The sequence below is a fragment of the Podarcis melisellensis genome, assembly GCF_964234715.1.
Source record: "Podarcis melisellensis genome assembly, chromosome: 11".
NCBI lineage: Eukaryota > Metazoa > Chordata > Lepidosauria > Squamata > Lacertidae > Podarcis > Podarcis melisellensis.
The window spans coordinates 24,799,323-24,823,591 of NC_138543.1; the positions used below are offsets into that span (position 1 = coordinate 24,799,323).

The window sequence follows — 24,269 nt, forward strand, 5'->3', positions numbered from 1 at the left end:
TCAGAACTGAACAGAAAATGGTGTGCTGCCAGTGAAGGGTAGTCTTTTCTCAAGGTGGTTTTGTTAGATTTGGGATCATTTCCCACTGTATGTATTCTGTGCTGTTAACTCTTCAAAAAGTCTTCTTTGGGAAGAGTAGGAAGGGAGACAGGAAAATCTCCATGTTTGCACTATGTAGGATCAAAGCTCAGTTTTCTTTGGCATTCTATTGCATACCAATAATTCCATCTTTATTATAATATGCTTGTTTATAAATAGTAAAAATAATAATAATGAAGCAGTCTTCTTGGATTTTAATGCTGAGGATCTGATATTCTGAGACCCTTTTTGACACACAGAGGAGGAAGTTAGTGACACATCTCAAGCTCCTCATCCCAACAAATTATTCCCACCCAAGTACATTTCATATTAGTTGCTCAGCAGGCAGCACCCCTCAAGACTTTTCAAAAATGTTTTCTGCAGATGAGAAGCACACAAAATCAACACATGCAGGCACACACTTAGAAAGATTAAACAAAAGTGGCAAACGCCAAGACTATCCGGCTCCAGAAGATAAATGCCACCTACATGTCCAGTTATTCCACAGAAAATATGGCACTATTTTTGCTGTAATGCCAAAATGGCTAAAAATGCAGTTAAGGCTAGTTTTGAGTGATCATGGAGACACCAACCTTAGTTAGATGTATCTGCATTTGCCCAAGGAAGGATAACTTGGATCAAGTGTCTACTAAATATGCACTCACTGGTCTGGCTACAAAGTGGGAACAGCATCAACCTTTATCTCTGAATGAGACCATGAGATGGGGTGGGGTTGGCGAGAGCCCCACGTTCTACTGCTTTTTTGTTACCAGAAGTAAAGCAGCTATGGAAAAAGGTCTTCAAGCAACAGATTGTTGGGAGGCTTTCAATCCCACGCTTCATTTCATGATAAAAGCAGAACTCTCCATACAAACACTTTATAGCCAAACCAGCGAGTAGGTGTTTAGTATCTTACTTTCCAGCTTGGGGCAGGTAGTATTTTCTCCCATTTATCCTACCATTCTAATAGGAAAGCACAACACACCTTTTTAGTCTTTCTGCCTCTTGAGGACAGAATATTTGCTTTCTATCTGAGTTGGGTTCATTTGGGTCATTAAACAGTGAGCAGATAGGAAGGGGCATAAATTATTTCCAGACACTGGAAAAGTTTATAATGTTTGAAAACAGTAGATATAGATATAGATGATATAGATATAGATGATATAGATATAGATGATATAGATATAGATGATATAGATATAGATGATATAGATATAGATGATATATAGATATAATGCTATGAAGTGGGGAACTTATTCAGCACAAGGAAGGCAAACATAAGAATTTTAAAAATAAGAAAGACTTACAGATTTCTTCCCGTGGAATGAAGAACTGCTGAACTATTGGGATCTAGTACAAGAATAGTGCTCTCTTTAATGGGCCCAAGTCCTTTTTGTTGATAAATGTATCCACTGTCAAATGAACTACAGAGAAAAGAAAAACTGATCAATATACAAGGTAATCAATCAGACGTTTCAGAATCTTTGGGTGGGTGCCAGTAACAGGTGTGGCACAAATGTGGGTTCTCCACTCACACAGGCACACACACATTGCCATACAATATGTGTGTCTTAATAATATAGCTTGCTATCTAAAAACAAAGAATCGGCAATTCTCCCAGGGTGTAGCACATTAAAGGTGGTTTTCCCTCCTTCTCCTCCTTTCCCAAACAGAGAAGCAAGAATCTTACTGCACACAGCCTCTTCTTCTGGGCTGTGCATTTCATTTCACATGAGTTCACTGCTGCAGCCTCAAGTGCACCATTAACATAGCAAGTAGGAACAGGAAAGATGTTGTAAGATTGGATAATAGTGAGCTCTGAGTGGCTCCAGAGCAGGCTGCAGATCTAAGGTGCTCATGAAACAGGAAGTTTTCCTACATGCTCCAGTGTTTCCTAAGACCAAATTTGAGAAAATGTAATGCTTCCTGAGCACTTGGGGAGAGTATCCCCACTCTCAGTGATCTCTCTAAGCGCTGCTGCTTACATATATCTGGCTTTAAAATAAATAAGCAAACCACTGCAGATGCCACCACCCAAATCAGGCGTATATGTTGGAAGGAGGAAAAATGCAAGGGAAGGGAGAGTGGTCTGCCACTGCTGCTGTACTTGATTATTTTATACAGACAGTTGACACAACAAAATGAGCTTGAGTTTTTGTCCGCCCCCCCCCCAGTCTATTTTACACTGAGAATTAAAGTATCAATAATTTTGAAATTCACAGTAGGCTCATTGTGAGCCATTTACATAAGTATAAGGCACTCATACTGTTATCCCAATGAGAAATTATTAGCTATACTTCTCCATCAGTGCAAGAAGCCTTTATAAGCATTCCAGCATAAGTGCTTAGCATTGATTGAAACAGTGTTAACTGACTATGCTCATGAAAGTAAATAGCATTTAATCTAATTACATGTAAAATTGTAATTCAATTCTCATCCAAAATCTGGGAGCTGTATATTTTTTCTGCACGTTTATTTATTTAACTGGCTTCTAAGTGCTTATAGGGATTGATTTTTTAAAAACAGGAGGCTTGCTTTATGACTTTAGATGAGTCTGCAAACCAAATTATTAACCCTGTACATTGCAACAACAAAAAGAATAAACCCCGCATAAAATATTTATGCTATAGCTTTCAATTAAGAAAAGTGGCAGGCCACTCAACTGTTTGTACTTCATTGATTAGTACATTGATTTCTTTATTAAAATTATTTGCACATGAAATCTGCAGCACTTTTTAATTAAAAATATCCATCATGCACTTAGTGAATATTGTTGCAAATACCTTTTATCTGGTTTTTGTAACCTCAGGCTTTCCAGAACAGTTACCATTTATTAATACTGCACAGAAGTGCAGTTAAAAACAACAAGTGATTGTTTTGGACTCACATGGGTAGGCAAACTAAAACCCGGGGCCCGGATTTGGCCTTATCGCCTTCTCAATCCGGCCTGCGGACAGTCCAGGAATCAGCGTGGTTTTACATGAGTAGAATGTGCCCTTTTATTTAAAATGCATCTCTGGGTTATTTGTAGGACTTGCCTGGTGTTTTTACATGAGTAGAATATGTGCTTTTATTTAAAATGCATCTCTGGGTTATTTGTGGGGCATAGGAATTCATTCATTTTTCTTTTCCTTTCAAAATATACAGTGGTGGAGCGTGGGTTGTCAGCACCCGGGGCAAGGCAAGTAATTTGCGCCCCCAAACCCGTGGATTTGCGCCCCCTAACCCTAAACCCCAGATGTTGCGCCCGGTGCGGCCGGGCCCCCCCCCCTGCACCCCTCACGCTACGCCACTGAAAATATAGTCTGGCCCCCCACAAGGTCTGAGGGACAGTGGACTGGCCCCCTGCTGAAAAAGTTTGCTGACCCCTGTTTTGGAGTCTTGTGATTTCATGGTCAGGCCACCAGCAATGGACATTGGGAATGATCACAAGGGTGAGCAACAGTAGCAGGTGCATCTTAAAAAGTTAGACTAGTGTTGGATCGGTCTCTTGGATAATATGCTTTAGGAACTACTCCCGTGATTTAATAGCAGCTTTCAGGATTACTTTCAAATATCCAAAACCTGAGTCTTCACACACAACAAAGGATATCTAACAATGCAGATTTAAAGAAGATTATAAAGTGCTGCAATAATCATTGCTTATGCTCTCCATTCTTATTTCCCTAGCATGGTAGGCTCTTTAAAATATAGCTATTTTCCATTAAGAAATGAAGCAGTAGGCAGGAGCAAGCAGTAACAGTGGCAATTAAATGATAATCAACTCATCTTCTTTGATGACTATTATATTCATATAAATCCATAAGGTCCTTAAATACTGACCTATGGCAGCTTTTACACACAATCAAGCTACTACTTATTTTGAAGGTTTTGCAATTCCTCTTTTTCTCTCTCCCATAGGAGCCAGGCCACATTCCCATTTTTACTATAAGCAGTGAGGCCTGCGAATAAGAATGAAGAGTCCATGGCAAAGACAGGAACTAATCTCAAGAATCCTAGACCTAATTCAGCTTCTCTACTGAAGCTGTGTGTGAACGGATTAACAATATTAGCATATATTTTGAAGAGCTGATACCTCTCTGGAATGGGGTGGGTGAAGAAAGAAAAGGATGACTGACGGCTTGTGGTTTGTTTGGGGTGAGATATGTCCAAACCTAGACTCACAGTTTAATGCTAAACCAAACCATGTCTTAGCTCCAGGAAGGGCAGCAAGTGGTTGCAATTTTTGCTCCAAGAACCCACACACATGAGCTCACACTTGGCCATGTTTTGGCTTAGCATCATGTGCAAAATGAACCATAGAGAAGTTCAAGAGACATTGTATTCAATAAGGGGAAATGAAAATCTTACACTGGAACTTGCAAGAACAAAGCTTCCAGATGGTTTTCAAGATAGATAACATAAATGCAAAGGTAATTTCCAGACTAAAAGCAGACTTGAGACATCTGAACACCTGCCAGAGTTATTTGGCATAACTCCCTTGAATCTGCTTCTTCACCACCCAAGCAGAGACCATCCCAAAAAAATCATACACACTCTAAGATGGCGATTTAAGCACCCCTTCTGCCAAACCTCATGTTCTCTGCAAATTTGGGAAAGCTGGGGGAGTACAGGAAACAGACACACATCTCTAGATCTTGCACTTAAGTGTCCTACAGCACAAGATTAAACTGCCTAAAGTTCCCAAGCAGTCTGCTGCATTTGCTTGTAGGGATATGCAGCTTTTATGTGCATGTATTATTAATACACTGCTAGCATTCTGTGCAGTGCCTGAAGCCCTGATAATTTGTTTGCCTCTTTCCTTGTTGTATGATGGGGAAGCAATCAACCAGAAAGAATGAAGAGAGTTCCTAAGGCTGATAATTGAGCACATTTATGATTGGTAAAGAACATTACACCCAATTAATAACTTTGCATTAATTTTATGGTTATGTGCATATATTTAGGCAAGCTTGATAATAGAGGCCTATTATCACAAAATAAAAGGAAATATTTGGTGAAATCCGCTCCTTTAAATAATTAACATTTTCCTGATTCTAAAAGCTTCCTGTTATTAGTAATGTGTACTCGTATGCAGATGCCTTATTCAAATTTTCTTCAGTAACTTAAATATCAAATAAAGCAAAGGTACCCATAAGGGTTAATAATGGGGGGAAACTCCAAAATTCACAATTGAGCTATACCATTATTAGGACCAACCAAATCTCCACAAATTGTATTCCCTCAAGTAATTCATTTTAATTCTATCCATTTTAAATTGTTTTGTACACTGCTCAGTTTTATCTGTGATATAAAGTTTTTTGCCTTAGTTTTTAGGGATGCTACTGTTTGTCATTTTATACGAACTGATATCGATGTTGCTTTTTATTGTTTTCTGTGTAAACTGTTTAGAGTTTTATTACATAAAGCAGCATAAATGTTTTATAAGCAAGGAAATAAAAATTGTGCCAAACTTTCAACTTTCAGAACTCTTCATCAGGCAAGATGGTACATGAAGAAAATAACGGGATGAGCAAAAATAGATGGGATATTGTAGTCAGGAGGTTGGCTCCAAGATGGGAGACTGCAGGCTAAATAAGTCCCATCCAGTTACTACCAATACCAAGTTACACTAGTAGAGTGGCATTCAACTAAATATCTCTAAGGATAGACCCGCTGAAATGAATGAATGTGACTAAGCTAGGTCCATTCATTTCAATGGTTCTGCTTTGGATAAAACAGCTGAATACTACCCGCTAGGATTCTAGCTTAGAGAATCTAGGATAAATGGCCGCTCCTCCATTCTTCGAGACGCTAGGGCAGGCTTGTAACCCTGAGTCAAATCACCCTTATACCAAACACACAGGTTCCTGGAGCAACTTTTGCATGGTTCTTCATTATATTAACGCCGTAAGGAATGACCAGGCTTAGTTTGGAATTAGTTTACTGATATACAATTTAAAATCAACCAGGAAATGCAAAACACTAGTTAAAGGTAAAGGACCCCTGGACGGTTAAGTCCAGTCAAAGGTGACTATGGTGTTGTGGCACCCATCTCGCTTTCAGGAGCTGGTGTTTGTCCACAGACAGCTTTCCAGGTCATGTGGTCAGCATGACTAAACCACTTCTGGCACAACGGAACACTGTGACAGAAACCAGAGCACACAGAAACACTGTTTACCTTCCCGCCACAGCGATACCTATTTATCTACTTGCACTGGTGTGCTTTCGATCTGCTAGGTTGCCAGGAGCTGGGACAGAGCAATGGGAGCTCACCTCGTCGTGGGGATTTGAACCGCCAACCTTCCAATCGGCAAGCCCAAGAGGCTCAGTGGTTTAGACCACAGTGCCATCCGCGTCCCACGTGCAAGGCACTATCGTCCAGCCTATATGGAAAAACTGCTATTTTGCTTGCCTCACAGAGGAAGCCAGTACAGAGCGGGGAGACATATGCAGAGGTGCTGAAGAACATATACTTTTGGCTTATGAGTGCTTGCTTACTTTGCATCCCATACATGATCGCCCCTGTGGAAGATGACCAGGTTACTGTTAGAATCCAAGGCCAGCCCAGAAACCTGCCCGAGTTTGAGGTTTACTCCAGGCCAATCAACTACTTCTTCTATGTTTAAATCTGAAAAAGGAGAATAAGGTTTACATGTTGATATAAAAATATTAGGTAAGTAAATAATTCAATGGCTAAAGATAGAATCAAACAAGCTCCAACCAACATATTTACATGCAATATAATAGTTACAATGTGTTCATATAACAATACAGTCCATTCAACTTCCAAAATGTTTGGAAACCAAAGTACGGCTTCTGATTGGCTGCAGGAAGCTCCTGCAGCCAATCGGAAGTCGCAGAAGCCACGTTGGATGTTCAGGTTCCAAAGAACATTCGCAAACTGGAACAGTCACTTCTGGGTTTGCGGCGTTTGGGAGCCAAAACGTCTGAGTATCAAGGTGTTCGGGATCCAAGGTACGACTGTACAAAAAAGAAGCCTTAGAAAAAAAGATATTTATGATCAGCAGCAGCATCTAGAACCATGAAACTCTCCCTTTAGAAGCGTAAATATGCATGTAGCTTCCAATACAGAAGCTCCTGTTTTGTGGTTTATGCTATGAATACCAGTATTTCCAGCCTTCAAATTTGTCATTTATAATACTCCTGGCCTGGCAGAAGCAGAGTGAGAGGTGGACCAAGAGAGGCTATTTCATGAGCTTGGCTGAATGATCAGCTGTCACTTGGCGCCTCCTGCCCCTGAACTCAATCCATGTAGGGCTTTATAAGAACTTTGCAATTTTAATAATTAGTGCTTGGGTTTTCTTTTTCTCTCTCACCCCCTCATACCTTTTCCCTTTTGTATAATCTATTTTAGATTGTAATACTGTGTCTTGTCTTTAATCTGTGTACAACACCTGGTAAACAGTAGGTGCTATAAAACATATATTTACATACATTTAATATGATGTAACCTACAAGCCAACTCCAAGCATGTGGCCCACTTCTATTTATGCACACTTACTATTATTATTATTAGTAGTAGTAGTCATCGTTGTCACTTTTTTTATTTACTTAATGAAACTCCAAGCAACTTTAGGATTTGCCTAACGCAGATATTTTAGGATACTGTTACTCTTGGGACATACAGTTCCAATAAAATGTAGGATTACTGTAAGGACCAAACACCAAACACGTGATCTATGAATGTTTACTTGGAAGTAAGTCCCACTGATTTGAATGGGTTATTTCCAACTAAGCAAATTTAGTATATATCATCCTTGTAATTGTTTACTGTTGAGTATCTAGTCTGGCTATCTTCTCTCTCAGAGGTGGGGAAAAAACACACAAGAGACCTCAGCATATTTATAGTATTAACACCAGTTGTCATATATACCATTTCCAAAAAAATCATTCCGCACTGTATTTGTGGAGTGATAACAGCTAATAAAGAATCTAGTCCGTCAACCTAGACAATTAGGCTGATTTAAATTGCAATAATTTCATATAAATTTGCATAAAGCTTCTAGATACTGTATAATTCTTAGGGTTGTTGGGTTGTTGTTTTTTTGCACAACTCTAGTCCTGTATCATTTGATAAACCCTTTACTGCTCAGCCCTGTGGATTTGTACAGCAAAAGGTATAAATAATAGATAGGTGGATTGATGATAATCATAAGTAAGGAAAAAACTTTCTAAACCAAAAGCAAAATCTATTATGGAATTACTTTAATAGTCCTAGCACAAATATTGCTTTTATAGCTTCCAATGAAATATTCCCCTCTCCAGACACACAGAGGAGATATCTTACTGTAATCAGCATTCTTCAATAATACGACAGAAAAGCCAGTATTTTGTTCACTCCTCTAGCATTCACCAGCATAATTAAATCTGAAAACCACTTTTCCCGCAAGAACAGCCTCCTGGATCAGGCCAATGGCCCATCAAGTCTAGCATCCTGTTCTCTCGGTGGCCAGCAGATACCTGTGGGGAGCTTGCAAGCAGGACACGGGCACAACAGCACTCTGGCCAACTGCAATTCCAAGCAACTGGTATTCAGAGGCATACTGTCTCTGATAGTGGAAGTGGAACATACCCACTGTGACTTAAATTCAGTCGAGTTCAGTTTCAAATTATATTTATCAAGTATTCTGTTGGCTGCTTGTTGGTAGAACAGAGAAAACAGCCCATAGTAAATAGGAATTGTCTGCACCGTCCTATGCCTATTAACCCAGAGGTCAGCCCCACTGAGTTCAATGGGACTTATTCTCAGATAAGCGTGCAGAAATTTGCAGTCGAAAGTACTGTTCCTCTTTTCTCCTCTGTTAACAGTAGCAAAAACAGGCAATCAGTTTCACAGATACCTTATTAAACTTCCACAGTGTACCAAAGGCTTGGTGGTCATTTAAAACAGCATACATTAACACCAGGTTAATAGGAAGCATTCCACACTAATGTTTTAAATAGAAAATCAGAACCAGGAAGATTGTGAATCATTTAAAGCTGCAAGGAACAATACATTTGGCAAGTGTCACTGTCCTGTGCCGTGAATCTTGGCTGAAATTCTCTCAAACTAAAAAAGACATCACAGATATTGGCTCAACTCAAGGACGTTATGCCAAACCATAGTTTAAAAGGCTTAAGCTATAGTTTGGCACGATGAATGAATTGGAAAACCATATTCTGGTTTGCTGGCTGAAAAACTAAGAAATCATGGTTTCATAATGGTTTGCAAGCTGTGTGCTTGGCGTGGTGTCTGAATCGATAAACCACAATTATATCCACCTCTCTGCCTTCATAAGTTGTTACAACACGGAGTGGATGTGTTAAGGTGAACGCTATGAAAATGGCAGAGCTGGTGCAGACAAACAGTTCTGAACCATGGTTTGGGTTTTCAGCTATGGTTAGTACAAACTGTTATTAGGTAGGATGTCTGAATTGAGCCATTGCAATTACTTATCCAAATAATTGCTCATAAGGGTGGTCTAATTATACAAACAGCATATCCTTGGACAAAGGTATTTGCATGAATTGCAGCTCTTTGTTCCTTATTGGGGGAAAGGGAAAGAATCAGTACAAATCTTATTATTAGGAAAGAAGAGCTGCAATCTCATTAAATTCCTTCCACTGATGTTGCATGACTCATACAACTACCGCATGAGTAGTTATTTCCATGCCATCATTGCCTATCCCAGCTCTATGTTTCTAGAAAATTACTTAAGAAGTAACTATAATGTTTCATATTTAGAAAGAGAGAAATACAATGAAAATATAATACAAATGCACATAACATATTGTTACTAGTCAACAAGGCATTCAAGCTGAAAAATACAGAGGGCATAACTACCCTCACAGGAGAGTGTGTAATAAAGCCAGCTGCACAGTAAGAAAAACAAAGTCAAATAATTGAATTTACCATGTTCAAGTTGGATTACACAGTTTAGAAAAATGTAACAAATGATTCCAGCTCAGGCTTTCTGTTTATATACCAAAAATAAAACGTCTGCTACTAAATTAGTCTTTTCTTTTAGAAATAAAGTATGAAATACAATAATGTATCAAATAAATCTGTCACATGATACATAGCACTAAACTGTACAGCAGACAACTAACATACACATGAAACAAAACTTACTAAACCTTTGCCACAAATGGGAAGGATAACATGAGCATTGCTTCAGTGATTACTGACTCTTATGTTGAACAAAATGATTTTTTCATCGGAACAGCTGATGTAAGAGAGGAACGTGATGTACAACTTCAATTTTTTTAAAAAAAAAATTTTGATGTTCTCTTCCAATTTTGCTAATGCACAGAGTAGTTTATAGTATTGGATATGGTAACATTTTCAAATAAAAAGACACAACCCTAACCCACCTCCTGTACGTTCCTTTTCCCAGTTCCCACTGCCAGGTTTAGGTGGCTGCAAAGCAAGGTGCCTGTTCTCTGGTGGCCTCAGGGTGGATTCTAATCTGTGGAATTTGTGGATTCTGTCTCTGACAAGAATGGCATTGGCCCTTTCATCTTTACTGGAAAACTCTCTGGCATCAGGCCAACCAAGATCCTTCTTCTGGACTACATTAGCAATCTCTGCTACAAGATCTGATTCTGCCTTTTCTGTAGGGTTATACTTGTGCACATGAACAACATCTTCCCTTTCTCCTAGCAGCTTGGAAATGAGTGAATAGAAATCACCTGCACAGAGAAAAAGAGAGAGAAAGAGAAAAAAAACAACAGATAAGAGAAAGAGGCAGAGGAGGCAGACAGACTGCAAGATTTTGTTGTGAGCTTGACAAAGAGCAGAAATAGGAAGTTATTCCTAAAAGCCAACTTGGTTCAAAACTTCTGGCTGCTCAGGAACTCTTGACATAAATCACAGGCTGTTGCAGTCCTTAAATTTACACAACAATGCCTTTTTTTTAACAAGGCATTTCAGAACCCAGGCAAATGAGGCCCCTTGCCTCTGGAAGGCTGTCCATGGGGGGGGGGGGAGCATAACTTTAAGGAAGGATTATTTTAGCATTATTTAGCATTGGAAAACTGGTGTACTTACCTCCTCTGAAATTTGCTACTAATAGCCTTCCATTTACAGGAAGCAGAAATTCCGAAGTGAAACCAGTTTGAAAGGCAATATATTCAATTTTTCACTAGATTCTACAGAATGTTAATACAATCTGGAAGTGAACCAGTTGCAATTGTGGTTGTGTTTTTTCCCCTACTGTATGCTTTTTGGAACTGCATTAGCCAGGAAATGGAGGAAAAATTACAGATTGGTAAATTCTCCCACAGAAATGTTTGATAGACTATCAAACTGACATATATTTTAAAATATCTTTAGGTATATCAGATTCCTAACATTCTGGTTTATACATTATTTGTGTTACTTAAAGTTCCATACCTAGCCAATATCCTTTCCCCCCAACCAGTGTTGTTAGCTAGATTGTCTGTGCTAGAAAATTGCATCATGTTTATATGAAGACTGCCAGGAAGGATTCCCCCACCCCCCATTTCCCATGTTGCCTGGTTTCACTTGAGTCTGTTTCCTGTGTGTTGAATATGAATATCAAGTTTTTTTAAAATAAAAAAGTCAGAAGATCGACAACTTTGTTAATTCAACTACTTTAGAAATGATAAGCATATCAAACATATTCAGAATGTGCATCCAGAATTCAGGGGGAAATAGCTAATATGCACCTACTGTGATGCAAGCTTAAGGTTTGCTAGATCTAGGCCCTTTTATTCCATTTGAGTACAATCGTAACTAAAGAAGATACAGTAGAATACTTCACTAGAGCACTCCAGATGTGCATCACACATTCTTCTACTTGCAATCTGAATATTACTGTTATCAAAGCTGGGCAGCTTACAACTGTTGAAGCACACTAGAGTATATGACACATAAATAAAATAAGAAAGCAAGGTCTGGTAGAAGCCTGAAAGAAGAAAATTCAAAAGAAAGGACGAAAGGGAGTTATTCATTCACTCATTACACATCACTTAAAACTAGCTGGGTAGATTTGAACGGGATCCAATTTGTTGCTGATGTAAACACACTTGCTTACAAAGCAGCAGCAACAAGCTCTTCGCCGCCTGCAGGTTTTATGTGCGGCCAGCGTCAGCGCAAGCCATCAAGAACATATTGTTCTACTCAACAATTTTGTTAAGAGCCAGCAATTGTCGGCAGCTGGACATGTGTTCAGTTGTGCTACATCTTATTGTAATTTGCATCTTGCCACCAAGAGCCAAAACTGCAAGGCAGTGGCGGCCTGAGGGAGGGAGACCTGCCCTGCAAGGGACTGACATCTGGCTCCTCTGGCAGCCATTTCCAGACCAGATAATTTCTTCTTATAGAGTCCCTGTAGAGCAGAGACTCAGAAGGCAAGTGGCAGCTTGAACACCTAAAGCAGGCTTCCTCAACCTCGGCCATCCAGATGTTTTGAGACTACAATTCCCATCATCCCTGACCACTGGTCCTGCTAGCTAGGGATCATGGGAGTTGTAGGCCAAAAACATCTGGAGGGCTGAGGTTGAGGAAGCCTGACCTAAAGCTACCTTCCCAATCTGGTGCCCTTCAGCTGTGTTGGACTACAACTCCCATCATTCTTGACCACTGGCTATGCTGGCTGGGGCTGATGAGAACTGTAGTCCAAAACAAACAGGAAGGCATCAAGTTGGGAAAGGCTGATCTAAGGACTAAGAGAGACTTGCATTTGCTTCCTCCGGTGCCTCTTGTGTCAACCACCATGAGCCAGAAACAACAAGAGACATCAGAAGAAGCATCCTGAGTGAGGAAGCAATTGCCTCCTTGAAGATCTGCTATGGCTCAGTGCTGCAGCAGCAGCTGGAATATCCAGTGTTGAGAAGGGGGACTTGTACACATCTGTGCCTGTTCCTAACAACTCTTCTCTATTCTGTTGTATATTAAAGATAACCTAAATCACCTTGAGCTCTTCGGTTAGCAGGAGGAATATAAATACTTCAAATGATCTATTCAACCTCTGCACTGGAGGAAAGGGCTTAGTCCTTTATCACTTTATGCTTCTTTCTTTCTGTTTTGGATTGGTGGCTGTAAACAGTCCGTAAATAAATATCCCCGCCTTGGTGACACAACCATTAACTTCCGCAAATATGCTGGCTCACAAGTATTTCCATTAGACTGAGAGGATAATGAATTAAAAGGTTAAGGATTTCAATTATTTAGACTTCTTTTAAAAATACATTTATGGAACCATGTCATAAAATCTTCTTAAAAGTTTCACATTAAAGCAATAATAAACGTAAATGGTAAGCTAAGGCTTCAGGACTCTCACGGAAATGCAATTTTAAGAACTCAGCAAGGGGGGAAATTAAGTCTTTTCAAAATGACCCTAAGAGAGTCTGTCATGTTTATAAACAGTCCTGGCTCAACGGTTCCAGCTAAATTTCCAATTTCAGCCTTTGGAAGGGGAAGGTCCCCAGTGAAATCCCCTGTCAGAAAATAATTATCAGAGTTAATAGGGCCAATTTTGGTGAAATGAACAAAGCAAATTGGAGCTGAACATAATGTGTTAAGCCATCCCCACTAACATGCTTGATAAAACATCCTTAATGTTGCTTTCCTTCAACCACATACTACTGCATTTATGGCCAACTCTTATCAGATGCTTTCTACTGTTACAAAAACCACAGCACAACCACCGTCGCCATCCTCCCAGCTGCATTTTATGACCTATACCTTTCCTCATACAAGGGATTAAGCACCCTTTGTAGGTGAGATGTGTCTATATCTTCTACTTGGGTACCCGACCAAACATCCATAAGGAATTGCCTCCCAAATAAACTCAAGTATGAAGGGTGTGGCATGGGCGGGGGGAGAGAGAAAAATCAAACAGCTGTCGACATATCATGCTGTATGTATGCAAACTTCCCTTCTGGCATCATTATTGCAAAAGCCAGCAAAACGATAATCCACCTCACATTCCTGTTATTTCAAAACTGTTTTGTGCAAGTGAGAGCCACGACTCTGAGATAAAGTGTTTAATATTCTGTTGGGAGCTGGCCAGAGTGGCTGGTGAAACTATAAATAAATTATTATTATTATTATTAATAATAATAATAATAATAATAATAATATCATCCTCATCCTCTTCATCATCATTCCTGTCTCCCAAAGGGCAATAATACCCAGTGACACCGTGTGTCTCAGTGGCAAAGAACAAGTTTAAGAACGTAAGATGAGTCCTACTTGATTAGACCAAAGGACTATCACAGTGGCCAGCCAGATGCCTTTGGGAAGCCCATGAACAGGATGTAAGTGCAATAACGCTGTGCCACTCCTGATTCATAGCAACTAGTATGCACATGCATTCACATTACTAGCAGCCACGGATATCTTTATGCTTCACGAATCTGTCTAACCCCCGGTTCAAATACATCAAAATTTACTAATTTTAAATGGCCCCTATCCATCCCCAAACAGAGCCAAGTTCCCTACTGTGAAGGCATATTGAGGGCTTACACTCATTTAGGGTATAAACCAAGTACGAGCAACTACAATCCCTATTGTACCTTTGCGGCTTCCACTGAAGAAGGCCAAGTCTGAAGCCAAAATGGTGAAATGGGCAGCAGCAAAAGACAGGGTTGTTTTGGTCAGGATGTTTCATCTCAGGAACTTCCATTACCTGAGGGATAACTCAGTCAGTAGAACATGAGTCATCGGTTCGAGCCCCACTTTGGGCAAAAAAAAATATTCAGATTTTTAGGAAACAACGAAACATGCCTCTCCCAGCACGGCCCCCCCAAGCTTTTAATGGAATTTGATGTTGCTACTGAAGTGGATTTGCCAACTGCTTTTATCGATAACTTTTCCACAGAGAGGTTTTTTTTTTAAAATGTAATTATTTGCTGCCTAAAGAAGGCTTGTGACTGATAATAAATTTAAATGATAAATAATACCAAATGAAATGAATTAAACAACCCTCTCATTTATTTATATCCTTCAACACCTTTCTGATATTATTGCTATATTTTCTCAGTTCTGTCACTGAACTCGTCCAAATGGTAGAACAGAAATATCTCAAGAGGAAAACATTTCATTTGTTTAGATATCACACTGTTTTTTGTATGGGCATTTTAAAACAGCTGATTCTGCATTGCTTGAAACCTTAGGCACTCTGGCGCTGTGGCAATCTCAACTTCTCATCGAGAACTACATATACAACCCACTCCTCCTACACTGAAAAGATAGAATATGAAGTCTCATCCAGGGATGATGAAGTAGATTCCTGGGTGATAAAACAGCAGCTCAAAGGCTTGTACACTAAATGCAGACAACTTTACTTCAGTAATGCAAAAAACAGACCAAAGCTATACAGTGAGGAGAGGAAAATGGGGTGTTTAACATACAGTGGTACCTCAGGTTACATACGCTTCAGGTTACAGACGCTTCAGGTTACAGACTCCGCTAACCCAGAAATATTACCTTGGGTTAAAAACTTTGTTTCAGGATAAGAACAGAAATCATGCTCTGGCAGCGAGGTGGCAGCGGGAGGCCCCATTAGCTAAAGTGGTGCTTCAGGTTAAGAACAGTTTCAGGTTAAGTACGAACCTCCGGAATGAATTAAGTACTTAACCCGAGGTTACCACTGTACCAATAAGATAACCATTTCTTAAGTATTTCTTTCAGAATAAGTTTTCAGAAACTCATAGCCCCCAAACTAATGCTACAATTCCACCTTAATCCAACTAAGTTCGGGTATGTTTTCTCAGTTTTCATAAAGAATACAACTTCACATCACCATTGTGCCCAAGGCCATTTGTCTTCCAGAACCAGTGTTTCAGTTATATGTAAGTAGCTATATTGTTTAATGCAAATACATTTTTCAAGCTCCACATGGCACAAAACAGTTTAGACCTCAATCCGACTCCCAAGCTTAGTCACAACACTCCTTTTAGGACTATAAACAAAGATTCATTTCAATCCCCCATCATGGAGAAGAACAGCAATGACCTACCTCACACAATTTTTGAAGGAGAATGAATACAAGAATGTAGCCCAACTGGACAATAAGGAGGAAGAAATAAAAGCTGGAAACTAAGGAGATTCATTGTCAATGCAAAATTTAAAAGCAATCCATTAGCCAGCACTTCACTCATAATTTAGGAAAATGTATTGGTACACATAGACATTAATAATTTTAAAAGGACACCTTAGTGATTAACCACCCAGAACCAGTCCTAGAATTGGTTTTAATTCTTTCAGCAATTAAAACTTGTATTAGATGGAACTACGGCAATTAAAGTCAGCAAGAAAAAAATGGTGTACGAGAATTTAAATGAACCTGTTAAAATTACAGAAACTCCCACTCATTCTTAAAGAGGTTTGCTTTCTTTTTTGACCAACAAAAGCTAAAGAACCTGTTTCCATAGAAACATGTTAGAGATATATACACACACATGCTCACACATACACACCAAGTAGAGATTTGTTATTAAACAAAGCTGTACTGCAGCTTCTGTTTGGAGGATGTTTTTACAAGACATGTTACAATCGGCAAAGCAGAATAAGTGTTTCAGTGATTAAAAATGCTTCCGAACCACCATGTTAAATCATTACATATCTCAATAATTAACCCAGAATGAGTACCATCCAGATTAATCAGGGATCGCTAAGCTTGACAATTGTCATGCAAGATCCTCTTCAAATCCACGGAAGTCGCTTCAGAGGAATAGGTGTGTAAAATTTAAATCAATCTCAAATATTTGAATTGCAAGATTAAACCTAGCAATTCTTCCACATATTTGGATATGTGGAAATGTTGCGATTCAAAATGCAGCTCAACCATGGAATCAGACTCAGGGCAGTCATTCTCTCAGTCTTGATTCTCTAGCTGCAAAAATTGGATGAATTAAATACACCCCTCTTAACAGCAATGCTGGTGAGACTACTAATTTAGATGCAAGGCTCTTTCAATTATTTAACTCCACTATTTGGCTTACAAAGTGGTGCATGTGCAAAGACAGTAAAACAGAAGGCTTGAGACTGCAGCTTTAGAATGAGTCCTTTAAAAAGTCAAACAAAAATATTTGTGCTAACAGGATCACTTTGTTAGATACAACCTTAGGTAATGTTATCCTGAAAGATTCAGCCATAACAACATCCCATTGGGCTTGTGAGACATAATAAAGTGTTTGTAGGCCTGTATGCATACAGTTACACACATTTTGTATATATACAGTATTAAAATGCAACAAAGAAGGACTAGATTCCCTTCCACATCTCCTTACATGTTAATATTAAAACACAGGGATAATTCTTTGCACATTAAGATGCTTCCATCTGTACATGAGTGGGTCAAACTGAAAATGGTCATTATGTTACAAAACTCCAACAAAATAAGTATTTCATATTTTTCACATATAATCAAGAATTAAAACTAAAAACCTCTCTCTTTTTTCTTCCAGGAAGAACACTCTTTATTTATTGAAGACATTTATACACCATTTAATTACCGTATTTTTCGCTCTATAACACGCACCCGACCATAACACACACATAGTTTTTAGAGGAGGAAAATCCATAGGCATGCCACCCGTAGGCATTCCCTCCATAACACGCACAGACATTTCCCCTTACTTTCTAGGAGGAAAAAAGTGAGTGTTATGGTGCAAAAAATACGGTAATCATTTGCATTTCGAAACCCTACTAGCCCAATACAGCACACAAATAAATAACAATTGTATTAAGCAAATTTATCTGTGATCAAGAAAATCAAATGAGATTAAACAGTACTAATGAGTTTACCTGCAAGGTTAGGGACCAGTAATTGACTATTTCCTCTTGAATAATTATGCAATGAGTAGCAGTGTAATGGTAGGGATGATTTAAATGCTAGTTGTTGAACAGCTACCACTATTTTGATAAATCTCAATACAAAGAATGCAATTATCACTACTATTTGAAACATTTTTGAAATCTATTTTATGAAACCAGTATTATACGTACCCTGGTCTAAAACCTCCTCCTCATCTCTTTTTGGCTGTTGCATAACAGAAACTGTATCTCCACTTTTGGCTTCTGAAAAATAGAAAGGAGGAAATCTAATGATCTAAGAAAGAAATCAAAAAGCTAAAAGACAAGTTAATAGAATTCAGATACCTGCACATATACATACTGGCTTTTGTAACTCAGATTAATTGCAAGGAGTCAGTACAATCCAACAATTTATTTTCTGATATAAATGCACAGCTTCATTTAACATAGTCTACTGCTCCAGCGGTTCCAAATTGAATAAAATATTGTGGGGGCCCAGATAAGCCCTGCTCCACATAATCAATCACATGATGTGTGCACAAACCATTTACATGGCAGTGCCCATCAACTCTTGGGGTCCCCGGCCCCCTCAAATATTTTATGGGTGGCTGAAGCCCCCATGGCCCCTAGACCATGTTTGCTCCTATGTACTGTTCAGTCTACATATGCACATAGGCTGCTTGAACATTTAGGCTTTTATGATTTACAAGGGGAAGTTTGTGAGCACACAAGCCAACAGTAGTGAACTGAGGGAACTAATGTGAGGATTTTGCAGTTGCTTTTATCACCCAATTCTGGCCAAAGGAATAAAGTGCAAAGGAGACCAGATCCACCAAGCAAAAATCTTCCTTACAGCAATAGGCTGGAGCAGGATATTAGTTATTTTCTGATCCCTGACCCTCTGACATGGCTGCAAGGAGGACATTGGAAGCATCCATTTCCTGGATAAATGAACCACAGCTTTATATGAACTAGGCCACCGGGTTTAGTTTAAATCATAGTTTATTGCAACAAGCCAAGCTCAAACTATGGTTTCTGTTTCAATAAAACATAGTTTAGTCTTAAAAAATTAAGAGAAAGTTCCCCAGAAGGAGCATGGACATTGCTTTGGTAGCATATGCCTCAAGGGACTATGGGTGGAATTCAATGTAACGCAAAGCAGGGCATGTGTGCTGGGATCAAGGTCCACTTACGAAACGGCCTCCTGGAGATTTTTCCAGGCCACATCCCTTAACTAGTCCAGATTCACACCTTGTTTGGATGGATAGAGAGATGTGTGGATATAAACTAGTCTATTATACAAAGGTAAAAATTGCATCTGTTGGTCCACCCACTCTGGCCTCAGGCTCCACCCACCATCTTGGAAAATGGCCTAGAAGGGAGTGTGACTCTTGGGCTGAACAAGTTTCACCAATCCGGCTCTCAGGAATGCAATACTTAAATCTATGTCTATTTGTTTGGTCAGTTTCCATGCAATAAATAATAATAATAATAAATTTATTTGTACCCCGCACATCTGGCTGGGTTTCCCCAGCCACTCTGGGCGGCTTCCACAGAGACCAAAAATATACTAAAATGTCACACATTAAAAACTTCCCTGAACAGGACAGCCTTAAGATGTCTTCTGAATGTCAGGTAGTTGTTTGTCGCTTTGACATCTGATGGGAGGGTGTTCCACAGGGCGGGCGCCACTACCAAGAAGGCCCTCTGCCTGGTTCCCTGTAGCTTTGCTTCTCACAATGAGGGAACCGCCAGAAGGCCCTCAGTGCTGGACCTCAGCATCTGGGCAGAACGATGGAGGTGGAGACGCTCCTTCAGGTATACTGGACTGAGGCCGTTTAGGGCTTTAAAGGTCAACACCAACACTTTGAATGCAAGTACCCTTTCGCTCAACCGTACCATTCTTTCTTCATTAATATTATCAATTAATTTTAAAAAACATAAAACATACCTTCATGATGTCCATGGACCATGGTCATATCAGGCTTGACTGGAATGGGAATGTTTGCCTCCTGTGGTATGTTTTTGAACATCTCTGGGTCTATGTTCCTTGTACAAGTCTTGTATGAGACTGCATGTTTGGCTTCCATGTAATACATAATGTAGAAATTGCACATTTCATCACTAGCTGTGCCCCTATATCAAAATACAATGGAGAAAGACATACGAGCAGTTTCAGCCATAGGATGAAACACACTTGTAGAGGCTGGTATTAAATCGCATGGGAGAGACAGAAAATTACCACCGCCACTGCCCAAATGATAAAAGGTTAGACCACAGTACACTTTAAACATTTCACATAAAAAATGCATTAAGACCTCTGACATAAAGGCCATTATCTCCAGCTGATTGCTTAGCATTTATATACACCAGTCTGCATAGTTTTCATCAACCATGCTAGAAATTAAGAACTGTTAGAATTTTGAACCTGCAATGAGCTGGTTTATTAGCTCCCTAGTTTACCTCCCAGCTCCTCAGGTGTGAACACAGACCCCCAAGCCCCCACCCCCGCACTGCTGCAAAACCTTATTGACTTCAATGGCTTTTTTTGTGAGCACATTTCATGAACTCCCGCAGTGCTTGGTGGACTGCATGCAAGAGAATCACTAACAGGGAACACAGCAGAATAAAGTATTTCTTTCCTTCCTGAAGATTCCGAACACAAACACACACACACACCCTCTGCCCAGATGATGTATTCCATTTACAAGTCATCCATAATTTAGCGTTTTAATTTAGGATTCTTCTATTTAATGCTCCTCATTGCCCCCCTCTTCCCTGCCTGCCAGGCCACAGAGTATACATCCAAGTTAAAAATTTAGCTTCATTATGTCATGGGACACTAAGTGCAGCATCTTCCATTTAGATTAAAAGATGCTGCAGACCCCAGAATACAAAACAAAAAGATACACACAAACACATACAAACTGACATAACTTAAACGCTGCTTTTCAGAAAAGCATCAGGGCGGACTTACTTTAGGCAGAAACCTAACAAGTAAGAGTTATCTATAGACTTGAAAGCGATAGTAGTAACCTATTTAAAATCTAGGTAATACAATAAAGTTCTCTAACATTTGGTGTGTCAATATGTTCTATTTTGAGAGACAATTGCAATATCCTCCAGCAGTTCTTATCAATTCACTGGGCAGTGCCAGGCTCCTGACAGACAGACTCAAAAAACAGCAAGTGGCCTGCAATAAGGTGTCTCCCGCTCTTTTAATTAGCTTTCACCATCAAGCTGGTGTGGGGGTGGACTAGGTGGAAGCAGCAAAGACGTCAATGATGACTTTTCTTCGTGGCATCATGCAGCATTCATTTATTCACCATGGCAACAATAACGGCATCAGTTTGTTGCCGGGGGGGGGGGGGAATGAAAGAGACCAGACCTTCCCAAATGTGAATGGATATTTCAGCCTTTGAAAATGTGGAATCTCTTGCCCACCACAGAAAGCTGCTTGAAAAAAATTGCTTAAAGCTTCTTTTTCTTTTATTGAGTGTAACCCGTCAACACGTGATTTAGATACCCACCTCTTTAGTATATAAGCAAAGCACTCAAGTGCAATAGAGGAGTGATCTAACCCATCTACATATCTCAATAGTATCAAAACACTGTCAAGGTTTTTGACATAGCACACCTCTGGAAGATTAATCTGTTTAGTTTGTTTTTGTTGTTAGTAAGATGACAGGAATTAGTGGAGCAACAAGTCTTTCCCCTGCCTCCGATAAGTATTTAATTTCTTTTCTTTGGGTGAGAAAGGAATGGGTCACAATGGCTTGTTTAATCTAGCAGGGGTGGGGGAACCTTAGAAGAATAAAAGAAGAAGAGTTTGGATTTGATATCCCGCTTTATCACTACCCAAAGGAGTCTCAAAGGGGCTAACTTTCTCCTTTCCCTTCCTCCCCCACAACAAACACTCTGTGAGGTGAGTGGGGCTGAGAGACTTCAAAGAAGCGTGACTAGCCCAAGGTCACCCAGCAGCTGCATGTGGAGGAGCGGGGATGCGAACCCAGTTCATCAGATTACGAGTCCACGCTGGCTCTCTTAGGGCCATGAACTGGATGTGGCCCTCCACATCTCTCTATCTGGCCCTTATGACACTCTCCAGGCCCTGCTCCATGACCTCTTTGAGTGATTTTGCACAGCTGGACGAGATGCGCATATGCAGAAAGCTCCAATTTTTACATAGCTGGAATGGAGATTATTGTATGAGATTGGAAAAGTCACATCGACTGCTCCACCCACTTTTTGCCTTGGCCCACAGAAGGATGACCCTGAGGAAAATACAGCCCCCCGGGCTGGGAGGGAGGGAAAGCTCCTTACTCTGGATCTACAGGAATACCCAGAAAATTAAGCAGACAATTTAGACATGAATAAGGCCGTGGTGTTGATGACACCAAGGTTTGATTCCTGTATGGGAGAGATGCATATTCCTGCACTGCAGGGAATTGGATTAGATGACCATTGTGGTTCCTTCCAACTCTATGATTCTTATGACACTAGTTTTACACTTCAGGAAGGAGTGCAGCGCTTTTTCAGCATTTTGTAAGGGTGGGTGAAAACGCCCCTGGATATCAAGTCAATCTTGAGGAGACATGAAACCATAAGGAAACATGAAATATGGGGAAGGGGAAAATAATGTTTCCAAGGGGTTGTCTTTTAAATACAAGGTGTGGCTGAGGGGTTTCTCTCTTTAAAAAAAAAATGGGGGATATCAAGCAGCAGCTTAGTTGCCTGCAGCAGTCTGGCTGTCTTTCTAACAGAATGCTCTCCACCGCTTGCCAATTTGCTGCCGGGCTTAACTCACAAAGCCTTACACGGCTTGGGTCGAAAGTACCTTAAAAAGCCATCTGCTCCACCCTGATCACTGAGATTCTCTCATGGATCACTTCTGGTGGTTCCCGGCACCCCTGATGTTTGGTTGCCCTTTACTAGGGACCAAGCCCTTGGTGTGGCAGGCCCTGCCCTATGGAATTCCCTGACAGCAGAGGTTTGGCAGGAACAGTCTCTGCCTTCTTTTAGCTGTGTTCTGAAAACTATACTGTTTAGGCATGACTTCACAATACAGTTTTCTCTTTTTAACCAGCTACTATCTACTGATATTTTATTGATGCTTTAAATTATGCTTTATGGATATTTATGGACTTTTTATTATATTTGTATGCTGTAAACCACCGTGATATACTTTATGAAAGTCCAGATTATAAATATTTAAATTTTAAGAATGTGGAGTTCATAATCCTCATGTCGGTCGAGGTAACCACAGAAACAAGGCTCAAGTAATTGTACTTTAGATACAGGACTTTCATCAATGCTAGATGCATACTGCTTGGAGAAATTTATTCTTGGCAAATGAATAACTTTATCATAATCCCTAGCAGAACTGCCATTTAATGCTTAGGAAGTAGCCGTACATCAAGGAAGTCCATTGGTCCATCTTGCTCAGTATTTTCTACACTGGCTGGCAGTAGGCTTCCATTGGATAACCACGTCTTTGACTGCACTAAGAGTGCTGAACTGAAAAGAGAAAGGGTTATATGCCATTTTCCTTAGAAATGGAAGACAGCAACCTTCTCTTTCCAGTTTATAATAAGAAGAACACACTAACACAATATACTCCGCAGGTCATTCTGGAGTGCCACTAAAAAACATTGAGATCTTTAAAGTATAGACACACATACCCTATGAATGTTTTTGAAGATCTGCCTTCCCCAGTAAACAGGCATCTTGCTGCTAGAGTATCTCCGTACTTAATTTCAACAGGGTTTTCTACAGGGTAGAATGCCTGAGAAAGAAAACAAAATAGGTCAAGTATTTCAGATTAGCAGTAAGTGTGTTTCCTCTCATTCATCTTTTTGGGAATCATGGCTGCAATCCATGTGTGCTGTTTGCTTGCTTGCTTCAGGGGTGGCTAACCTCAGGTTCCCAGCAGCCCCAGCCAGCATTGCCAGTGGTCAGGGATGAAGGGAGGTGTCATTTTCATCATCATCATCATCATCATCATCATCAAACAACATATTGAGGTCACAGTTTAACCACTCAGAGTTTACTCATTTAATTTTACTTACTTAAGTGTCTCAAGAGATCTTTCAAGAGTTCCTGTGTAAACGCAATTATTTTTCTTGATGTCCCTTTATAAATGCTTCATTAAGCAATGCTACTTTTAAAATAAGGGTTCAGTTGGAGGGTTCTGAGAGAACATCTTCAAATAGGAAATTAAAAAATGATAGTAAAGTGCACCCCCCTGAAAATATGCACACTTCACTGCAGACTGCAGCCATGAAATCAAGGTGGCTACATTAAGCATTTACAATCGGGTAAAATATCCAGTGCTCTTTCCAGCAATGAGATGCCATTCTGTATTTTGAGCTTCCCTAGAGATGCACTCTCTATATTTCCACTGATTTTCATCTGATTCACT

General features: G+C 39.8%; 1 protein-coding gene across 7 annotated transcripts in view; it reads right to left on the reverse strand.

Annotated features, from left to right (window-relative positions):
• The window catches only part of PAM (peptidylglycine alpha-amidating monooxygenase), a 119,788-nt gene that overhangs the window by 22,070 nt on the left and 73,449 nt on the right, over positions 1-24,269 (reverse strand). For 5 of the 7 annotated variants that reach the window (XM_081930458.1, XM_081930457.1, XM_081930459.1 and 2 more), the window contains exons 12-17: positions 23,530-23,633; positions 19,800-19,984; positions 18,041-18,112; positions 10,435-10,752; positions 6,559-6,688; positions 1,386-1,502 (exon numbers count right to left, since the gene is read on the reverse strand). In XM_081930458.1, coding sequence (XP_081786584.1) covers positions 1,386-1,502; positions 6,559-6,688; positions 10,435-10,752; positions 18,041-18,112; positions 19,800-19,984; positions 23,530-23,633 — 926 coding nt within the window. The remainder of the gene's footprint in view (positions 1-1,385; positions 1,503-6,558; positions 6,689-10,434; positions 10,753-18,040; positions 18,113-19,799; positions 19,985-23,529; positions 23,634-24,269) is intronic. The other 2 variants (XM_081930461.1, XM_081930460.1) reach the window with 1 other exon arrangement.